This window comes from Theropithecus gelada, chromosome X (genome assembly GCF_003255815.1).
Source record: "Theropithecus gelada isolate Dixy chromosome X, Tgel_1.0, whole genome shotgun sequence".
Lineage (NCBI taxonomy): Eukaryota > Metazoa > Chordata > Mammalia > Primates > Cercopithecidae > Theropithecus > Theropithecus gelada.
The window spans coordinates 46,399,639-46,422,574 of record NC_037689.1 but is presented as its reverse complement, the minus strand read 5'-3'; the positions used below and the strand labels follow the sequence as shown (position 1 = coordinate 46,422,574).

The 22,936-nt window shown below is 42.6% G+C and overlaps 1 protein-coding gene across 3 annotated transcripts in view; it reads left to right on the top strand.

Moving 5' to 3' along the window:
• PCYT1B (phosphate cytidylyltransferase 1, choline, beta) overlaps positions 1 to 22,936 on the top strand; it is a 116,199-nt gene that overhangs the window by 76,035 nt on the left and 17,228 nt on the right. For all 3 annotated transcript variants that reach the window (XM_025372820.1, XM_025372821.1, XM_025372818.1), the window contains exons 4-7: positions 7,853 to 8,004; positions 10,720 to 10,798; positions 18,523 to 18,665; positions 22,726 to 22,914. In XM_025372820.1, the coding sequence (XP_025228605.1) occupies positions 7,853 to 8,004; positions 10,720 to 10,798; positions 18,523 to 18,665; positions 22,726 to 22,914 (563 nt within the window). The remainder of the gene's footprint in view (positions 1 to 7,852; positions 8,005 to 10,719; positions 10,799 to 18,522; positions 18,666 to 22,725; positions 22,915 to 22,936) is intronic.

The following is a 22,936-nucleotide window of genomic DNA, read 5'->3' as shown; positions in this document are numbered from 1 at the left end:
TCAAATTGTAGTGTTTGCCTTTTGGAAATCATCAAATAAATACGAAAAACAGAAATAGTTATCTTTAGTAGATACTATGACTAAACTTTTCCTATATATTTAAAGATAGAAAGGGGGCATATATTATTTAAAAGTAATTGATCTGGAGGCAGATAATAATTTGATTTTTTGTTATAAAGAGGTAGAAAATAAACATAGAGAATGAGATGAATTAGGATGACTTGTAAATAGAATAAATATTTTATGATGTAAGTTGATAACGCAGGTTTTTAACTTCCTTTTTAAATAATGCATATGAAGTCTATAAAAAATTATGTGAATGTTTTACCCATGTATCTATTCCAATGTATCTCAAAAAATTTGATAATTCTAGAAAATATTCTAGTCACATTTCTAAGAAGCAGCAGTACCAGCCTATATAGCTTTGGTTTATTGAAGTGATTTTAAAGTAAATAGCTGGAAAAAAAATGCTTACTCTTAACTACAAGAGAAAAGCCATTTTTAGGATTCAATACAAGTGTTAAGAATAGCTGAAAAAATGCTTACCCTTAACTACATGAAAAAGCCATTTTTTTAAGCATTCAATATTTCTTTCCAATGCTCCTTTTGCTTTGAGTTCTTGGGCCTTATCCCTAAAGATCCATGTGTTCTTTGACAATAGCTGGGAGAAGAAGAGGCAAAGTTGTTAGGCAAAAATTTGCATTATTCTCCACTCTACCATATTGAGTTTCTAACACTAGGCTTCACCTGTAACAGAAATGTGTGTAAGACAGGGAAAGACAGGAAGCTTTCATAGGTTCATGGTGCTTTGAATGGTCACTAACTGAGATTTCCATTTGGTTTGCCCTGAAGGCTAAATCGCCCTCCACCCCTTCCAATGCAACACATTAAGGTTTGGGTGGTGCCTTTCTTTTGTAAAGTGGAGTAAGCATGGCTTTGGACCCAGAGACTTTCTTGACCTAGTTAATATTAGGAAAGTGAACCATTGGAAGTTGAATCTGGACATTGATTGATTTAAAACTACCTGTTCATGGGTACCTTTTGAAAAGTCTTTGTGGCTGGGTGAGGTGGCTCACACCTGTAATCCAGCATTTTGGGAGGCCGAATGGGCGGATCATGAGGTCAGGAGTTCGAGACCAGCCTGACCAACGTGGTGAAACCCCATCTCTACTAGAAATACAAAAATTAGCCAGGTGTGGTGGCACATGCCTGTAATCCCAGTTACTTGGGAGGCTGAGGCAGGAGAATTGCTTGAACCTGGGAGGTGGAGGTTGCAGTGAGCTGAGATCGCACCACTGCACTCCAGCCTGGGCAACAGAGTGAGACTCCATCTCAAAAAAAGAAAAGAAAAGAAAAGTCTTTGTATGTCCATGAGGGTATATGTATCCTAGTTTAAGGAGACTTTTATCTTAGACTATCTTTCTGGAGTACGACAAACCAACCAACTTAATGGCAGACAATTCTATACTGAGGAAAGTTAGGGAGCTCTTCAAGAATAGATGTTCTGTGTTGTTGGTTGAAAGGCTGGTTCTTGATAACTGTATGTGTGGTCAACATGTAAAATGCTTACAGTGAGTTAAATGGATCTGCCATATTAACTAGGGTCCCCTTTACATATGCAGGTAGGTTAGGTATAGGAGTTCCCCTGGGTGGAGTGAAGACTTCACTCATGAAACCACTTTGGTCAGGGCAAGTATAGGGACAGGTATTTGGTAGAAATACTAGGTATTTGTCAGAAATCATTTATTAAAGGACCAGAAACTGTGATAACTGGAGGTACTATAGTCTATTTCTCAACCTTAGGCAGTAAAAGACACCACAATTGTCATGGTTTTGCACTATGATTATAACACCTGCACTTTTTTTTTTTTTTTTTTTGAGATGGAGTCTCACTCTGTTGCCCAGGCTGGAGTGCAGTAACATGATCTTGGTTCACTGCAACCTCTACCTCCTGAGTTCAAGCAATCCTCCCACCTCAGCCACCCCAGTAACTGGTATTACAAGCATGCACCACCACACCTGGTTAATTTTTCTGTTTTTAGTAGAGACAGGGTTTCACCATGTTGGCCAGGATGGTCTCGAACTACTTACCTCAAGTGATCTGCCCACCTCAGCCTCCCAAAGTGCTGGGATTACAGGCATGAGCCACCGCACCCAGCCCAATACCTGCACTTCTAATTTTTTAAGCATGTAGCCAGTAACAATTTGAAAATTCTTCTATGCAAGCTTATCTTGTTGGCATTATTTTAGTGAATTGAGACTCTTCACTTGTAAAGCTCTTTTTTCCTCCACTTTAATTTGCAAGTTTGTGTCATTTAAAAACAGGCCAGAGAATTAAAATTTATACTAGAGTGTTTTTTTCTCTAAAAAAATTTTTTCTAGAGTCACCAAATAGCCACCTCTGCTTCGCAGGAGGGCAATAAAAATAACAACAGTAAACATACTACTACTACTATAGAAGACATAAGGATTACTCCACAAACTTGGATTTATTTTATTATATTTTAATTGAAACTAAATATTCTTTATGAGTCCATTTTGCCTGACTGGTAGGAAATTCAGTCTCGGTCTTTTTTTTTTTTTTTTTTTGAGACAGAGTCTCACTCTCTCGCCCAGACTGAAGTGCAGTGATGTGATCTCGGTTCACTGCAACCTCCGCCTCCCAGGCTCAAGCAATTCTCCTGCCTCAGCCTCCTGAGTAGCTGGAATTACAGGCATGCACCACTACCACCCGGCTAATTTTTGTGTTTTTAGCAGAGATGGGGTTTCACCATGTTGGCCTGGCTGGTCTCGAATTCCTGACCTCAAATGATCCACCCACCTCGGTCTCCCAAAGTGCTGGGATTACAGACGTGAGCCACTGTGCCTGGCCTAGTCTCAGACTTTGCTGGGCTCTCTTCACCTCCGCAGAGTCAAACAAGTGTCCACCATGTTTACAGAAACAGGAGAGGGGCCTCCAGTCTTCAACCCAGGGCCATTTTTGCACTGCCCTCACTGTCTGAGCCCACATAATTACTAGAAGGGAGCAGATTCGTTGCACCTATCACGGGTCAGGTTCCTGCAGTCTGTTCCCAGGTGGAACTCCCATGCCTAGGGCCTCACATTCTCATATCTCCTGAGGTCCTGCCACTGGCACCTGCTGCTTGTGGGATCCATAGACATTTGGCCCTTTCCCTGCAATTTGGAGAGATCTTGTCTCTCATTGTCTTCTTCTTTCCAGAATACCCCCCAAGTTGCTCTGGCTTCAGGAAAACAGCAGCCAGGAAGTCAGGCTATCTACCAGCAACTTGAGTTCACAGCACCTACAAAGGAGTCTGTGCCACGGGGCCCTCATACCTTCTTGGAGTAGGGGGCAGGGAAAAGACAGAACACAAAATCTGAAGTAATAGATCCATGAATGATCCTATTTTCCTACTGCTATTCATAAATGGCTAACATTATTCAGCATTACTCTCTGCTCATAAAGATGATCAAATTTAATTCTCAAAACTTCACCATGTTTTAAAGATCAGACAACCGAGGCTGAGAGAGTTTGAGTAACTTTCTCGGTAATAGCAGAGCTGGGATTAGAACCTGAGTCTGTTGGGCTCCCAAGTTCAACCCCTATGTTGTATTTTCTCTCCTGTGGGAGCACAGTGAGGTGCCAGCATAGGTTAGCTGCAGCATGAGTTCCCAGATAGCTCAATGAATTCATCCATGGAATACCGCTGCCCAGAGCTCTCCATCTGGTTGTCAGAGTGCATTTGCCAAGACTCAAGAACAACAGTGCTGCTTTGGGCGTAATTAATGTTTAGACAATAACTGGTCAGCATGTTCAGCTGCTTCTTGAGGTCACTCCTGGGATAGGAAAATAGGACCCCGTATTGGCATAAACAGGATGTTTGTTTTCTTTGTGCTCTATCAGTAGGCCATTATCTCGGTCATGTAGAAGTTATACCAAATTGCTCAGGTGCAGATTCAGAAAGGGGGAGGATGTGGCGTGGCCTAGTTTTGTGCTGTTTAAAATAGAAAATGGAGTCTGAAATCCATTTCTGCTCAATATGATTCTTGGGGTAGTATTTTAATAAAGTCCTAAAAGAACATTCAAAAAGTCTTAGATTAGTTTTAAAATCATATTGCATGGCCCATAAAGGATTCCTGTTTATGGGGTCAAAAGCTAATATAGTCAGTAAATCAATACGTAGTTATTATGGCCCTACTACCTGCCACCTCCTGCCCACCTTTCCCCCCAACCCCACCTCTGGGCATGATGGGTGATTCGAAGACAGGTAGAGCTCTTGACTTAAGTTATTTATAATATGCTTCAGGGTTTTCAAATGTTGTATTCATCAGAATCATCTCTGAAGCTTGTCAAAGACAGAGCTATCTGGGCCCCACTACAGACGCACTGAATCAAAATCTCAGGGAGTGGGCTGGGTTTCTTTATAGGTATTTAACAAGTTCCTTGGGTGATTCTGATACTCAGCAGTTTTCAAGCCAGACTTATGGTTGATGTTGTTTTGGTAATATAAACTGCTACAATAGAAAACATCTCGGGAAGTATGTATAGGAGATATAGAGGCATATGTGTGTGTGTGTATATATATATATCTAGAAACTCATTAGTCTCTCATTTGCATGTATGTTGTTGAAATGTTCCTGTAGGCCAGACGTGGTGGCTCACGCCTGTAATCCCAGCATTTTGGGAGGTTGAGGCAGGTGGATCACTGGAAGTCAGGACTTCGAGACCAACCTGGCCAACATGGCGAAACCCTGTCTCTACTAAAAATACAAAAATTAGCCAAGTGTGGTGGCAGACACCTGTAATCCCAGCTACTCGGGAGGCTGAGGCAGGAGAATTGCTTGAACCCAGAAGGTAAAGGTTGTAGTGAGCTGAGATCGCGCCATTGCACTCCAGCCTGGGCAACAGAGGGAGACTCTGTGTCAAAAAAAAAAAAAAAAAAAAAAAGAAGGAGAGAGAGAGAGAGAAACCTGTAGATAAATATACATCTATTATTGTAAAAAATAATAAATATTTGTTGATTTGTTGAGTATCTATATGTATCAGGCTTTGTTAATTCATTCAAGAAATATCGTTAAAAGCCTACTAGGGGCCAGGTATGGTACATCAGAAAATGAAACAAAAGTCCCTGCCCTCGGGGAATTTATAGGGGAACACCAACAATAAAACTAAATAAGACAGCTACATGAGACAAGTGTCATGGGGAGAAGTAACGCAGCAGAGGATCACAATTCAGAAGAGGGTGGGGCTACTTGGGAGACTGAGGCAGGAGAATTGCTTGAACCCGGGAGGCGGAGGTTGCAGTGACCCGAGATCGTGCCGTGGCACTCCAGCCTGGGCAACAAGAGCAAAGCTCTGTCAAAAAAAAAAAAGAAGATAGGGGGAAAGACTTGAGGGAGAGAAGGAGGTGAGCTCTATGAGTATTTGGAGCACAATTATTCCAGTTTTGGGGAATAGTGTAAGGCCCTGACCTGAGGAGAAGTATTCAAGAAACTGCAAGGCCAGGGAGCTGGGAGACACTAGGAGGTTGGTCAGGGAGGCAAGGAGTGGGCAGAGGCATGGGTCTTGTCGGCCACTGGAGGACTTCGGTTTTACTCTGAGTGAGATGGGAAGGGTTCTGAGTTTGGGAATGACACAGACTGACAAGCTTCAACAGGCTCATTCTGGCCAATGAGAATAAGTTGTTGGGAGTGGGCAATGCCAGAATCAGGAGATCAGTTAAGAGGCTACTGCAGTTATCCCTGGGAGAGATGATGAAGGGGTGGGGATGGGAGCAGTGGAGGTGCTGAGAAAAACATGGCTTCCGGGAGTGCTTTGAAGGCAGAGCCTGCAGTTTTCTTGATGGCTTGGGTGTGGATTATGTGAAGGGACTACAACAGAAGGCTTTCCAAGGATGCTGAGTGTGGCTGTTGGCTATGCTTACTCTGTGGCCAGATTTGATTCTGGCTGTGGGCCATCATTCTGTTCCAAGAAAATGATCATATTTTTGTTTTTAAAACACATCTGTGAGATTAGGCAGTATCTGTCTTCTTGTGTCTGGCTTATTTCACTTAATGAAATATCCTCCAGATCCATCCATGTTGCCATAAATGACAGGATTTCATTCTTTTTCATAGCTAAATAGTATTCCATTGTGTTTATATACCAATACCACTTATATATGGAATCTAAAGAAGTTGATCTCATGGAAATAGAGAGTAGAACAGTGGTTACCAGAGGCTGGGGAAGGTAGGTGACAGGGGACAGGGAGAAGTTCATCAACGAGTACCAAGTTACAGTTAGGCAGAATAAGTTCCGGTGTTCTATTGCACATTAGGGTGACTATGGTTAACAATATTGTATATTTCAAAACACCTATAAGACAGAATTTCGAATGTTCTTACCACAAAGAAATGATAAAGGTATGAGGTGATGGATATGCTAAATATCCTGATTAGATTATTATACAATGTATACATGCATGGAAACATCACAGTCTACCCCATAAATATGTTAATTATTATGCATCAATTAATTTTTTTAAATTAAACACATATTGTGCACTTAATGTTAGTGAATTTATTGGCTGGGGACAGTGCCTCATGCCTGTAATCCCAACACTTTGGGAGGCTGAGGCCGGTGGATCACTTGCAGTCAGGAGTTCGAGACCAGCCTGGCCAACATGGTGAAACCCCATCTCTACTAAAATACAAAAATTAGCTGGGTATTGTGGCACACACCTGTAATCACAGCTGCTCAGGGGGCTGAAGCAGGAGAATCACTTGAACCTGGGAGGTGGAGGTTGCAGTGAGCCAAGATCACGCCACTGCACTCCAGCCTGGGTGATAGAACAAGACTCTGTCTCAAAAAAAAAAAAAAAAAAAAAAAAAAAAAAAAAAAAAAAAAAAATTAGTGAATTTGTTGTAAGTACATAATACTTTAAAGAAAAAAAAATTCATTGCAAAGATCAGTCAAGGTAGTTTTGACTGGCCACTGCAAGGCTCTCACTGGGATCTTGGTAAACAGGGACTATACCCACAGTGGTATTTCTTCCTGACACATAGGAGATCTTAGGAAAGCTGCCTTGGCCAGCCAAAAGATAGGATAGTGAATAGTATTTATTGTTCAGTTTGTTTAAAAGCACTTTTTTTGTAAGTTCTCAAAAAATGTTTTCTAAGGCTGATAGTGGAAGATATCCCCATTTGAGGGTTCAGGAACCTGAGATGTAGAAAGGATAAGAGATGTGGAAAGGATGAACTCTACTAGATCAAACCTTTGATTTTATGACTTTCTCCTCTTGATTGAGTGGCCTGATGTGTAGTGACTGGCCCTCAATCCAGAAACAGAAGTACATGTATTTGTGTGTGTGTGTGTGTGTGTGTGTGTGTCTGTCTGTCTGTCTGTCTCATACTTGGGTTGCAAAATACAATAATCTAGTAAAATGATTGGAACCGATTGTTCAAACCGTTCAACCCTCCTATAAATCAGGCCTCTTGGTTCCTCTCCTTCTCTCAGTTCTGTCTGTTCATTTGGTCATTTTATTTCTGAATGGTAATTTTCACTGAGGAGTGGGATAGAAAAATAAAAAGACATGAAAGTCACATTAGGTAGTGTAGAGAATAATTTTAATAGAAGCCTCCATGGAGAATGCAGATGTAATTAGCACTAAAATGAAATTCTGAATTGTCAGTGGATTTCAGCTTACTTTGCTCTCCAAATCCTTTGTTCCCTTAAAAAACTGAGTTCAATTATGACAAGCACCTAGCAAAGCTGTGCTTCTTTTGTCCTGCTGAAGAAGCCTTGTCTGAACCAGGGTGGCTGTGAGCAGGTCCTGGGCTGAGTAATGGCATTTAATGCATTTGCCTGTTTCAGTTTGCAGTGATGATCTCACCCACAAATTCAAAGGTTTCACTGTGATGAATGAAGCCGAGAGATACGAAGCTCTCAGACACTGTCGCTACGTAGACGAAGTAATCAGAGATGCTCCCTGGACACTCACGCCAGAGTTTCTGGAAAAACACAAGGTACTTGTCATTCTCCCACATTCTCTAAGTAGCAAGATTAGGGAGTCTGGTTCTGCAGCTAAGACTACAGAAAGCCCAAAGTCTCTCTCAATTTCTAAAAGAGGTAATTTCAGGAACTGTCATGTGGAACTGCTTGATGTGGCACCTTTCTTTTCCGCCCAAGCCCGAGGGCTGGTATCCTCTCACTTCTTTGAGTATGGGCCCTGGAGCTAAACCAGCCAGGTCCAAATCCTGCCTCTATCTCTTCCTAGTTGTGAGACCTTAAACAAGTTATCTAACCACACTGTACTCGCTTACCTCAACTGTAAAATGGGATGATGTTGGTATCTTCCTTGTGGGCGTGTTTTGAAGATCTAAGAGACAATCTTAGTTAAGCAGTTAGAACACTGGCTGGCCCATAGCAAGAGCTCCAAAAATGTCATTGTCACCACCATCACCACCGTCATTATTGATGCTTATTGATTCATAGGCATTCTTTTTCATGGAACAAATGAACACACATCTTATCCAGAAGGTCACAGGTCAGCCTTTAAAGAAAGAACTTTATATCTATGATTTTGTGACCCTGAGAATCCTACTGACATAAGATTTTTATTAGTTGGAAACATGAGAGATTCTTTTGATCTGCATCAAATTATGTGCTTTGTATCTCCCTACCAGCCCCACATTAGGAGCTATTCTTTCCTTTTATAAGCAGTACAAAAAAAAAATAAGATTAAGCTGTTCTAAGAATTTTCTTTTCTATTTTTAAAGCCACGATGCAGAAGAGAATAGAGAACACTGATAAATGTGCATGAGTAATAGCTGAAGAGACAATTTCCCAGTGAGAATAAAAAGAAAAAGGAAAAACTACAATATGATTTACTTCCAGTAATCACTACCACATTTTTACTAGGCATCTATTGTATATTCAACATGTGCTAGGCATTATGGGGGATACTTATAATGATAATGATGGCTGTAATTTATTGAGTATTTACCATGTGCCCGGCACTGTGCTAAGGGCTTTGTCATTATATGAATTGAATTCAATCTCACAGCTACCCTGAGAAGTTGTTATTATACATTGGAGAGGAAAAGGAACTAAGTTTGAGTGCTAAGAATAGAATTAATAATAATAATAAACATTTATTGAGGATATACTCCGTACTAATTATTTTTCAGCATTTTAACATAATTATATCATTTAATCCAGTGATTCTCAACTGGGGCGAGTTTGCCCTGAGGAACATTTGGCAATGTCTTGAGACATTTGGGGTTGTCACAGCTAGAGGGGTGCTACCGGCATCTAGTGGGTAAAAGTTAGGGATGCTGCTAAGCATGTGCCAATGCACAGGACAACTCCTGACACCAAAGAATTCTCCAGTCCCGAATGTCACTAGTACTGAGCTTGAGAAATCCTGATTGAATCCTTTCCCCCAACTTATGAGTTATATAGCTAGCAAGTAGTGGGGCAGGGAATCATACTACTCTAAACTACCTCTCAAGTATTTAACTACTACTACTCTAAATTACCTCTCAAGGTAGAGTGAAACCCCATTTTAAAGGACTTGTTATAAAGGGTTTTAAAATCTAGGCAAGGAGTGTTTACTTGATGTTGCAGGAAACAGGAATAAAGATGAGCAGGCATGAGGATGACCAGAAAATAAATAAATAAATAAATAAAAACAAAAAAAAACCTGTTTAAGGAGGATACCCCATGTGACAGCAGGATGGCTTGGAGAGGAGGAGGCTTACAGTGAGGAAGGCCAGATACAAGTTGGTGTCAGTAATCTGGGTGACCAGGTCCTGGATTTGGTGTAGTCTCAATGGAGAGAAAATGATGGGTACACACTTACATATGCATGTGTGCACACAAACACACACACACACACACACACACACACATCCCAGTGGAACCTAGGGTGAGTGAAATAAGTAGAGAAAAGAGGCTTATTCCAAGGCTTGGGTCTCCCCAAGACCCAAAATGAATAAAATAAAAGTGCCTTTGGAAGGGGTCACTCATTTTCAGAAAGGTGAAGTAAATTCAGGACAGGATGATTTAAAGTGACAACAAGAGGTGGTAAAAGAGAGGGCTGCAGTGGGAGTTAAGACCACCTGGCCTGGTGCCCCGGCAGCCCACTAAACCTGGCCTGGTGCACTGGCAGCCCACTCCAGTCTTTAAGCCTCGGATAAATCTAACAAATTTTCTAGTTTCAGCACCTTATGTCCCAACTGAAGTAGTAACATGTGGCCTGCCCACCTCACAAGGTGGTTATGAGGATCGAATGAGGAAAGAGACAAATTCCTTTTCACAGTATAAAATGTGACCTAAGTGTGAGTGCCCATTGCCATCAATGGGACAGGAAATGAAGATTTGGGTTCCTCATCATAGGAGGGATGATAAAAATTCAAAGAATGAATGGGTTCTCTCAAGGATAAACTTTAGATGCAGAAGGACAGAAGGCCAAGAAAACCTACTCTCTGGGGTAGGACAAGAAAGAGGGACCAGCAAAGGAGAGAAACCAAAACATTTATTCTTCTAGTTCCCATTATCTCATAGAAATGAAAATAGTTGGAAATACATTTCAGCCAAGGATTCAGGTCTCCACTATAAATATAACATACAACTGCCTTATTTTGAAAAGGCATTCTGAAGTCACCATTCCCCCCTTCAAATCTGCAGACATGCACATCCATCCCAGTGGTGACATCACTCTTCTCTCTCTTCAACAGATTGATTTTGTGGCTCATGATGACATTCCGTATTCCTCTGCTGGCTCTGATGATGTTTACAAGCACATAAAGGAAGCAGGTGAGGCATTCCCCTCTGCTCACCTGTCAAACACATCACAATAATCAGGTGTAATAAGAGACATCTGCCCTGGGACATCTGCAGTGTATACAAACAGGGAGTTACAACTTTAGATGTCCCCCAAACAGCTTCTACAAGCCACTGTTAACATGTGCTAAGGCTCAGTTATGGCACAGATACCATTTAGGTATTTATATAGGAATGAACCTGAGCACCAAAGTGCTCAACTTTAGGTCTGAGGCTTAATTTCCGGGCTCATCAGACGAAAAATGCAGGACCCCATTACTTAAAGGGCAGCCATTTTCCCCATTCATAATTAAGTCTTCACAATGAAATTACTGGATACTCCCAAGAAATTTCCTTCCAGAAGAAGATAGATAACTGGCTAGTTAATAACCTGGACTCCTTGTGTCCAAAGTTAGTCCTGCCATATTTCTAGTGTCATCCTGTCACATGTTAGTAATATTATCAGATACCACATGTAGAGGCAAAGAAAATGGGTAAATGTTTTAATGGCTTGGCTTATTTTCTGCTGTTTTACTATCTACCATGCATCTCATCTATAGGCACTGTAGGTACACCCATGCATACCTTCCTACATACATTAAACCATTATCTGGCAGGTGCAGATACTATAGTGAGTTACCATATGCATAGGGATTTCAAGAAGTCTAATGCTCCCTGCATTATACTAGAGCCATTGTTGACATGTGCCATCAGAGCCATCTTCCCCACTCCTGGGGACCAATGGGACTCCACTCAGCTTGCTCCCACCATTTCCCACTCAGCCCGCTGCCACTATAGCCTTTTCCTGGTACTCATGGACCTTCAGATTCTTGAGGTAGGGTGGGCTCCTAAGGGTCACTGACCCAAGCTCCTATCTCCTTCTTGGCATCATTGCCAGCTCCCGGCAGAACTGATGCTTTTACATTTCCCATGATGGGGAGCTTCCTGCCTTCTGAGGCAGCCTGTTCCATCTTTGGATGGTTTTGGCTGTCATTGTTTAATATATGAATCCCCTGAGTGCATCTATAAGCCAGGAATTGTATGAGAGAAAATGAATAAGACATAGACCTCACCCTTGAGAGAGAGCAGAGAAAGACATAAATAATTACCCAAAATATAACCAGCCTGTGGCAGAGTATGTACAGCAGGCCAGGGCAGCGTGTTCGAAGGTGGAACTGTATGAAGCACAGCGTATCTGGAGAAAATAAACATGTTAATGTAGTGTAGGGTGTGTGGAGGTGAGAGGCAGAGATGGAAACTGGCAGGACAAGCTGGTTGAGGCTTGCTTCCATATGATGTTACATGGAACCAAATACTGTTCTGAGGCAGGGGAATCTGTGATCAGGTCTTTTGTGTGGGAAGGAGCAACTGGGGGGCCATAAGTGGTTTCCACAACTAAACTTAACTAGGAAACCCCATTTCCACAGCTGACAGGAAAAAAAAACACTTGGCATGTGAAATCATTCAGACTCTTCTAGGTTTGTACTTAGACTGTGTAGAGTAAACTTTTTGCCTTTTTCTCCTGAGGTGATCTAAGTTTCCGGAACACTCTGGCCTGGCATGGGTTGGGGATCTTTAGTTGTGAGGTCTCAAGACCTGCTCAGCCATCAGCCCCACCTACCAAACCCCTGCGGCAACCTCTGAGACTCTGTCACCTCCCCGCTTTGGCCTATCCTGACCACAGCCTCTGTCGCAGGATTCCCTTCCCTGGGCTATAGGTGTGCTGCCCAGAAGTCATGCTGATCTTAAATCTTGGACTTCCTTCCATGTTCCTCTAGAGAGTCCCCAGGAAACTTAAAAAATGTCCTCCATAATCTACTAGAGGGCAAGGGAAACCAGGCAATGTGAGTAAGCCATGTCACGCCCTGTCTGACCTGCCCGCCATGTTGGCCTCTGTAAAAGTATTTCCTTCCAAAATTCCTGACAAGGTGCCAGTGGCCCTGCACTGAGCCTTCTAAAGGGGTCTCTTCCCTGCCCCTGCCCCTGCCCCTGGGATTTGAACCTGAGTCAGAGCAAGGGACAGACTGCACTTCTGTTCCCTCACTTCTGCTGTCTGCCTCCCCATCCCTCTCTGCACTCCTCCCCTCAACTCCCAGAGGTCCTTTTCTTCTTCCTGGAGAGCAGAAAACTGCCCCCTAATTAATTTAATGCCTTCCCAGGGTTAACATACACTCCAGGGCTTACAGTCAAACATTCTGTACCCTGAGTCTACTCAGCCTCTGGTTCTTAATAGTTCAAAAGACACTTCTGGGATTTAGAACACCCTTTTTATACTCCTCAAAGCCTGGCTCTTCCTAGTGAAATTCTTGCCTTTCTTAACTCTTCTATTTAAATGAGCCTTAAAAAGAGACTGTTTTAGAAGTTGAAGGCTGAACATGGTCTCCTGTACTCTCAGCTTCATCTGCCTCTCCCTGAAGTCATCAAGGTCTCAGTGTCCATGAGAACAGGGCCTCAGGACAGACATGATCCCTAGAAATGAAAACAACATTGGATACTAGTTTGAAAAATGATTGTTACATAGAATGTATGTATTCTCCCTGCTGGCATTTTTGTTGGTTCACACTCCTTGGGGGCCAGCCTGGAAAGCTCCATGCCATCCCCTGCAGGGCTGGTGGTGGGGACTGTACCATCCTCTTAGGAAGGACTTCTTCAGAAGTCAAGAACATTGGATAATGGGAGGTCTGACATTCTCAAGTCTCAATCTTGTTTGTGAGGAGTTCCAAGGAAGGAAACCTCATACACTTCGGACTTGGAAGTCTGCTCTGGAACTGGAGAAGAAACTGGCAGATGCCTCAGTTACATCAAGATGGGTTATAGCATGGCGTGATTAATATTTATTTATTTACTTACTTTACTTAATTTATGAGACAAGGTCTCACTCTGTCACCCAGGCTGGAGTACAGTGGTGTGATCATAGCTTACTGCAACCTCAACCTCCTGGACTCAGGCGATCCTCCCACCTCAGCCTCTCAAGTAGCTGGGACTACAGTCACACACCACCATGCCCAGATAATTTTAAAATTTTTTGTAGAGTCTCCCTATGTTGCCCAGACTGGTCTCAAACTCCTGGGCTCAAGTGATCCTCCCACCTCGGCCTCCCAAAGTGCTGGGATTATAGGTGTGAGCCACCATGCCTGGCCTGATTAATACTCTTTAAATTTGTATGATCTGAGCTGTGAGCCAGCTGCTCCTTTCCTAAAATTGCCATAAGGATTTGTTTTAGACCAGTGCTTATGAAACTTAGATATGCCTCAGATCATCTGTGGAATTTTGTGAAAATTCAGATTCAGATTCAGTAGGTCTGGTGGGGCCAGAGATTCCCATTTCTAGTGAGCTCTCAGGTTGTTAGATGCTGTAGGTCCATAGGCCTCACTTAGAGTAGCAAAGATCTGGACCAGGCATTCTCATCCAGCTGAGTTATCCCCAGTGTTTCTTGAATCAGTGTTTCCTGGGGGCAGTAGTTCCTTGGCTACCTTATAGAGTATAAGAATAAGCATTTGGTGGCAGTTTTCTTTCTGGGTGAGTGGCCGTCAGTGAGCCAAGAATATGTTGCTTTCCTGATTTGGGGAATAAAATGTCAAGTTCCAGTTGTTTAGGTGTAGGAACAGGTCCAACATTTTTCTAACTCTAGCAATCCAGCATCCTTATTGTTGCATAAGAAAGTGACTCCCAAAGTTAGTGACTTAAAAGAGCCTCTTGATTTCACTCATGATTTTGTGGGGCAGGATTTTAGCAGAGGCTTAACTGGGTAGTTCTTGCTCGGGGTCTCTCAAACAGTTGTCAGATGTTGGTGGGGGCTGTGGTCATCCGAAGGCTTGACTGGGCTGGGGCTCCCAGGTGGTACACTTATGTCGCTGGCCTTAGATGCTGGCTATGATCACAGAACTCAGTTGCAGTTGTCACTGGGGCGTACAGGTGGCCTCTTCATGTTGCTTGGGCTTCTCACAGCATGGCACCTGAGAGGCAATATCTAGAGAGAAAGCAATCTTGACAGAAGCCACAAGGCTTCTTCTGACTTAGTCTTGGAAGTCACACAGAGTTACTTTTGCCACATTCATTTGGTATAAGCAAGTCACTGAGGCCAGCCCAGATTCCAGGGGAAGGGAATTGGGCCATCTTTAATCCACCACAATGCCCTTTCCAAACTGAATAGTCAGGTAGTATTTTACTTGCCCTAGTAGCACAGGCTAAGACTCAGTGTGACTTTTCCTATGTGCAAGGACCCTTCCTTGTGCTCCATCAAATCTGCTCTGCTGATTCCTTAGCAGGAGGGAGAATCACAGTAACGATCTATTTGGGACCCAGGTAGAGAAGGCCAGAATTCATCATGGGAGAAAGATGCTCAGAAAGGGCCTCAGCATCCATATTTGGCTTTCATACTCAAAATCATGGCTTATTTTGAAAGTCAAAAGTCTCTTTAAATGAAACCAGAAATACCAAGGACATGACTTAAGCTTTACAACACTCTGCTCTGCTTATCAGAACTATGTGTCAAAATCCTCTAGCAAAGCTGGATAAAAAGATGGAGCTTAAATTAAATAGACTGTAAGGTCCACATTACTCATCACCATTCTAATATTGCCTACTACTGTTGAAAGTTTCCTTCATTAACATGTGCTTTGCTGCTTCTTAAAATAGCTCCATAACCAAATGCTGCAATTCTGAAAAGCATGATAAAAAAGGTTCTCTGATCGTGCTCATTACTGAATATTTTTAGCAGAGCAATAATTAGGATTTGAAGGAAGCCGGGTATCTCATTATGTCAACAGAGGGCTTGGCTTCTTTCAGAGACCTACCCCCCAACCAACCAAAGCAAGTCTCTCCCTAAGCCAAATCTACTTTCGGTTACTCAAACACAGAGACTTCACCTTCTGGCTTCAAAGAAAGGGTAAGCTCATGGCATCAATGTCTTACATGACTTGCTAAAATCCATTAGTCACTAGAGAATTGTCTTATTATTTCAGCAGGAGGGGTGTGGGTAAAATATCTGCCTGCTGAAAGATGGGGACATCCCACAAAGGTGAGGACATCCCACAAAGTTGGGGATGTCGTCTCAGGGTTCCCCCACCCACCAGAGCCTCCTGCACAGCTGGGTCAATTTGGGTGCTATTTATGTTCGTGTGTGTAGATGTTTACATCTTCTGCCTTCCATTTGGTTTTCCGTGTTAGATTCTTCCCTCCTAGAAGGTGATAAAAGAAGTGTTTGGCCTAGTGGCAAACCCCAACTGTCCTCTGACCATGGAACATAAGAAACTGGCTGTTTTGTCTCTAACATCAGCAGAGCCACTCTGCTAGTGATACTATAAACGTGCAAATGACATCAAAAGAAAGCTCCAAAGAGACACCATCACTGGGGCTGCAAGATGGAAACATTCAGAGAGAACTGGATTTGGAAGGGCACTTAGAGATCAATATTCATCTGGTCATTCATTCAACAAATATTCCTATGGTGCCTGTTTGTCACCCAGTGCTGAGAATGTAGAAGAGGATGAGAAAGGCGTGATCCCTTCCCTAGTGTAGTTTATAGTCAACAAGACAGTTGTTGAACAAGTTATTTTATAAAGATCTTGCTGTATTTGGAGGGAAGGGGAGTGGTCCATGGGAAGGAACAACACACCAGAAGACCTAGTCTGAGGGTTGAGATATTTGCTTGAGGAAGTGACACTAAAGCTGAAGCCCAGTGGATGCCCAAGAGTTAACCAGGTAGAGATTGTGTCTGTGGCAGAGTGAGGGGAGGGGAACCAACCCTTTCAGGACACTGAAGAAGTCCAGCATGGCTGGGCTGAGGCAGGGTCAGCCTACTGCCCAACTCCACAGAGTACAACAGCAGTGCCCCTGCTGCAGTTGTATAGCACTGGGGCCTTGGTTTAGGGAGTGAAGGGGAGAGGGTCTGAGATAAAATTGGAGAGAAGCACAGGGAATAGACCATGCAAGCTGCTGCACGACAAGTTAAGGATTTGACTCTGAATCCAGAGAACAGCACAAAGCCAGTGGAGGGTTTCGAGCAGACCTCTGACTTGCATTTAGTAAGAACGCTCTGTAGAACTTGCTTTATGGGTTGAGGCAGACAAAAATGGCATCGCTGGAGACTGGTTTTGAGGTTCTTGCTGTGATCTTTGGCCAAGATGGTGTTGAATTGGTTTAGGATGGAGGAAAGTGGGTGAATTAGGGAAACATTTAAGAAGTAGATTGGGAACTCGGTTGGATATGGGGAGTGAGAGAGAAAGAAATGGCACAGATGCGTTCCAGGTCATCCTGTCCAATCATCTTTTTCTCAGCTGAGGAGGCTACAGTTAAGTAACTTGCCTTCAGAGGGTTTGAGTGACTCGCCCACGTCTACAAACCAAGAACCCAGTACCGTTGTCCCCAGGCTTTGTCCATCATACTGTCCCATGCCTGATGCCTCTGACTGAGTGGCTGTAATGATATGGGGTAGAAAGATCTCAGTTGCCAACAACATGTCATTTCAGTTCACAACAGAAGTGTGAGCATAAACCTGATTCTTGTCTTTGTTAATATTTGTGACCTCTTTATAGCCCTATATTTGTTGATGTACCCACATTTATCTTTGAAGACTTTGAGGAAGTTCTATTAGAACTTGGCATCCTCTGTGCTTATTTATTTTCACTGAGCCCCACATATTCTAGATGAAAGGGCCTTTGAGTGGTGAAACTACCATGTACAGTAGACTGTTCTTAGGAAGATAAATCATCTAACCATCCCTACAGGTATGCCTTCAGATCAGAGACGACACAAATAGTACAATTTTTCTTCTTTTCCTTCAGTATAACATGAGCAGACTTCCTTGGGGATGAAGCAGAGTTGCTGTGATCTAATTCATTGACTCAGTTTTTAGTCTTCATTTACTTTCTCACTCAATTTGCATTTATTGAACACCTTCCATGTGCTAGACACAGGGGCTGAGCTGGGTGCTGGGGGTGCAAAGACAATTAAGGCACTATCAGTGCTTTAAAAATGTGCATTTTCTACGTGGAGACAAATATTTAAATTATGTTTTGAGATGGAGTCAGGCTAGAGTGCAGTGGCGCAGTCACTGCTCACAGCAGCCTTGACCTTGGACTCAAGTGATCCTCTCACTTCAGTCTCCCAAGTAGCTGGGACCACAGGCGTGCACCACCACACCCAGCTAACTTTTGTATTTTTTGTAAAGACAGGGTTTTGCCACGTTGCCCAGGCTAGTCTTGAACTCCTGGACTCAAATGGTCTGCCTGCCTTGGCCTTCCAAAGTACTGGGATTATAGGCATGAGCCACCATGCCTGGCCCAATATTTTTGTTAATGAAAGATAAGTTAGGTTCTGAATGTTGTGGATTCTGCCTGGTGATGTCAGAAAAGACTTCCCAGAGGCATAATCTTGAAGCTGGACTTTGCAGGATGAGGAAGAGTTTTGCAGTTAATATGAGCAGGGAAGGGGTGTCCAGGGCAGAAATGAAAGGCTCAGCATGGCTAAACAGCAGGGGCCAGACAAGTAGATGGTACATCCTGGAAACAGGTCTGGGATGATGAACATGTAGCATTTAAGGTAGGGAGGAATTCCACGGAACTGAGGCTGGAAGAGTCACTTGGGACCAGAGATAAAGTCTTCATTGGCATACCCAGGAGCTCCAACTTTGTCCTGTAAAGGGGGACCATTAAAGGAGATGGGTCAACTGAGGTGATCTTAATTTTTCCTCTATCCACTCTTTTATGCTTGAACAGGGATGTTCGTTCCAACACAGAGAACAGAAGGCATCTCAACATCGGACATCATTACCAGAATTGTTCGTGACTATGATGTTTATGCCCGACGTAACCTCCAGAGAGGGTATACAGCCAAGGAACTGAATGTCAGCTTTATAAATGTAAGCATGCCACCTCAAACCGTCTGAAGAAAACCATGCCACACCACCACCACCACTGCTGCTGTTTGTTGAGCACTTACTAAGTGCTTTGCAGTGTTCTGTGTTCTCTCTCTCTCTCTCTTTTTTTTTTTTTTTTTTTTGGTAGAGATGCGGTCTCACTATGTATAATATTTTAAGTTTGATTTAACTTGGTTTTTTTTTTTTTGAGACAGGGTCTCACTACATTGTCCAGACTGGTCTTGAACTCCTGGGCTCAAGTGATCCTTCTGCCTCAGCCTCCTGAGTAGCTAGGATTACAGGCATTTATTTGCCACCATGCCTGTGCAGTGTCCTTAATGCTTTGTATTTATTTTCTCATTTAACCCACACAATAACCCATGATGTATTATTATCCCCATTTTACAGGTGACAAAACCAGTGTCCACAGGGGTAACATAAATTAACCAAAGGACACGGGTAGTGAGCTTCACATTTTATAAAGGTGCTTCCTTGCTTCCCTCTCCTTACCCCAAACTCTCTCTTTAGAGCTTTTAGACTTGATTGAAGGATTTCTGGGAGATCTGCCCCTTGTAAAAGTAAGAGTTATCTTCTGCTGAAAGGAAAGGGAGGAGGGCAGAGGCAATAAAAAGCTAAACCCAGAGAAACTTTTTTATTCTAACGTTTTAAAATTTTCATTTGATTAAGGCCTTACAGATGCTCATTAGAAACCTTAATGGCCATTTTTCATTGTCCAAAGAAATTACAGCTGCTTAAATAAAGCTTAAAGTCTTTGGCTTCCTTTTGTAGTTCTACCATATTGTTCCCACAGGGCTGCTGTGAGTTTAATAATAGAGCAACTGTTAAAACAATATTTAAGTTCTGGCGTATATGTGCAGAACATGCAGGTTTGTTACATAGGTATACATGTGCCATGGTAGTTTGCTGCACCCATCAACCCATCATCTGCATTAGGTATTTCTCCTAATGCTATCCCTCCCCTAGCCCCCCACCCCCTGACAGGCCCCGCTGTGTGATGTTCCCCTCCCTGTGTCCATGTGTTCTCATTGTTCAGCTCCCACTTGTGAGTGAGAACATGTGGTGTTTGGTTTTCTGTTCCTGTGTTAGTTTGCTGAGAATGATGGTTTCCAGCTTCATCCATGTCCCTGCAAAGGACATGAACTCATCCTTTTTTATGGATGCATAGTATTCCATGGTGTATATGTGCCACATTTTCTTTATGCAGTCTATCATTGATGATGGGCATTTGGGTTGGTTCCAAGTCTTTGCTATTGTGAATAGTGCTGCAACAAGCATACATGTGCATGTGTCTTTATAGTAGACAAAGAACATTAACAGTGACTTAGATTCCCTCAGGATGTCATTTTTTATATAATAATAATAATAATAATAATAATAATAAATAATCTTTAAAACAAGCAAAACAAGCTGTTAAAAAGCAAAGAGCGCAGCCCAGTTGCTGGAGATGATGTTAGTGATTCTGAACAACATATTCGCCTGGGCTCTGAGGTGCCGATATCTTTGATTAAAATAAGAACCCTCCATACATACAGAATTCTAACCCCCCAAAAATAGACGCTGCATTTTCAAAGGATGATTCATCTTCAAAGCAAGATACTTAAAATTACATGCAGCTATAATTATCCCATGGCTCACACGATTGATCATTGGTACCTTCAAAATAGGAGGGGCTCATTAATTGTGAATTGGTGATCATGAATTGTCCTCACAAGGCAGGGAGTGTTGAGAGTCTAGGCTCTGTGACTTCATATAAGCTGGGCAACAAAACGTCAGGAAATGTTGGAAAATGTCGGGTTTGAGTGGCACCAGAACAAGTGGCTGAACATAATTCAGTCAAAGTGATTATTTAGTATCTGATAGAGAATAAAGCCCTGGTTATTTCAATAAATTAAACTGTCTGTTCTTTCAAATTGAATTCGGTCAACCATCCAAGCATGTCAAGCCATTTCCAAAAGTTATTGCTCACTCTCTTTAAACGGCGTTTAGATAAGCCACTTAGCTCAAGGAACCGTGCAGGCAGTTCGGATGCACTCGCTGTCTTCCTGTGACGACAAACCTGGCTGCAGTTCAGAGATGAAATCTAATGTGTTGCATGGGCGTGTAGACAAATCACGGAACCTCAGAGGTGACAGGGACCTGATGCCAGTCAGTCACCCAGCCCAAGTCCCTCAATTTAGAGATGAGGAATGCTGAGCCCAAAAAGGGAGCCTGTCCAAGGTCCTTCAGGTCAAGGAGAGGTAGAGGCAGCAGCAACTTCCCAGTCTCATGACTCCCAGCCCAGTGCTCATTCAGCTATTCTGTGCTGCCCTGAGAGCCATATATAGTAACTATTTCCAGTGCAGAATGAACTGTGGAGAAGAGTGATATAAAGCCAACAGCTAACACTTGCCAAGAGCTCATCATATGCTCATCTAAGTGTTTTACTTGGGTTATATCATTTAATCCTCATGATGAGACTACAAGGGTGGGTAGGATGACTATAGGATGACTATGCCCAACGCAGAGATGAGGAAACAGAGGCTCAGAGAGGTCGAACAACTCACCTAAGGTCACATGGTAAGTAATGGAAGACAGAGTCACCTCCCATAGCATGTATATGTGTATATATATCTCTCAGTGGCAACACACATAGCTCACATCCTACCCTGAGGCTGCAGGAAGGTTTGGAAGGTCGAAATCAAGGACTCTTGACCCAATTTTGCAATATTCCAGGTGTTTCAAAAAATTCTGAAACACAGGCCAGGCACGGTGGTTCATGCCTGTAATCCCAGCACTTTGGGAGGCTGAGGCGAGTGGATCACTTCAGGTCAGGAGTTCAAGACCAACCTGGCCAACATGGTGAAACCCCGTCCCTACTAAAAATACAAAAAATTAGCCGGGTGTGGTGGTGCGTACCTGTTATTCCAGCTACTCAGGAGGCTGAGGCACGAGAATTGCTTGAACCCGGGAGGCAGTGGTTGCAGTGAGTTGAGATTGTGACATTGCACTCCAGCCTGGGCAACAGAGTGAGACTCCATCTGAAAAAAATAAAAAAATAAATAAAAAATTCTGAAACACAAAATGAACTTCAGTCCCACAAAGTAAAGAAAAACGATAAGCCTTACCCCTTTAGGAGAAACATCATGATTTCATGGGGGAAGAGCCTCATGTTATTTTCATGGTTTTAATACTGCTCTCATCAGGTGACACAGACAAATGCCTCTGCCACTTAGTACTAATGAAACAGCCAACACACACTGAGCATTTACTAAATGCTGGCCTTTGCACCAAGTACTTTGCATGCATTGTCACAGCAACCCTAAGGTAGGGATGATTATTATCCCCAATTTACAGATGAGGAAACTGAGGTTTAGAGGTGACATGTGACTTGCCCAGCATACGATGGTTTCCAAGCACATAAGTAGACACTGCTGCAGAAAGACTATAAGAAGAACAAAATCTGAGTCTAGAGAAACTATCAGTACAAAAGCTTTCATCACCACCAAGGAAATCAATACAGTTAAATTAGCGTAGTGGAAAATATCATTACAGTGGAAATTTTAGTATAACACATAGGTTCTAAGGCCCAGTCAATGGCCCACTTATTTCAAGCAATATTGTTTTAACCATATCCCAGTAAAACAGAGAACTCAGGCAGCTTCTGAATAGTCATTGTGTACACAATTCATACTTCTGTCTAAGTCCCAGCAAATTGAATGGGGTTATTTGCCCAATATCTACCCACAACAAAAGACAGCTGTGTGTTTTTTATTCTCTTATATAAGTGAATCCAACTCAGAGACGTTTAAAAGAAAGACGATATTAAAACCACTTGTACTTCCCTTTACATATCCAAATGGATTAATGGCAGATGACTTTTCTTACAAGAGATGTGCCTTTCCATCAACCTAGCCCTTGGGAAATGGCAACATCATGACTCTTCAGGTTAGGAACAAATACAAATTGAAATAAAATGTGACCTTTAATGTGAATGATTGATCTCTCTCATGTCCTCTTGGATAAATCTGTTTGTTTGTTTTTTTTCCCTGTAAACTTTCACCAGGAGAAGAGGTACCGTTTCCAGAACCAGGTGGACAAAATGAAGGAAAAAGTCAAGAATGTGGAGGAAAGATCAAAGGAATTTGTGAACAGAGTGGAAGAAAAGAGCCATGATCTAATTCAAAAGTGGGAAGAGAAGTCAAGAGAATTCATTGGCAACTTCCTAGAACTGTTTGGACCTGATGGAGCATGGGTATGTAATTATTTCACTTTAC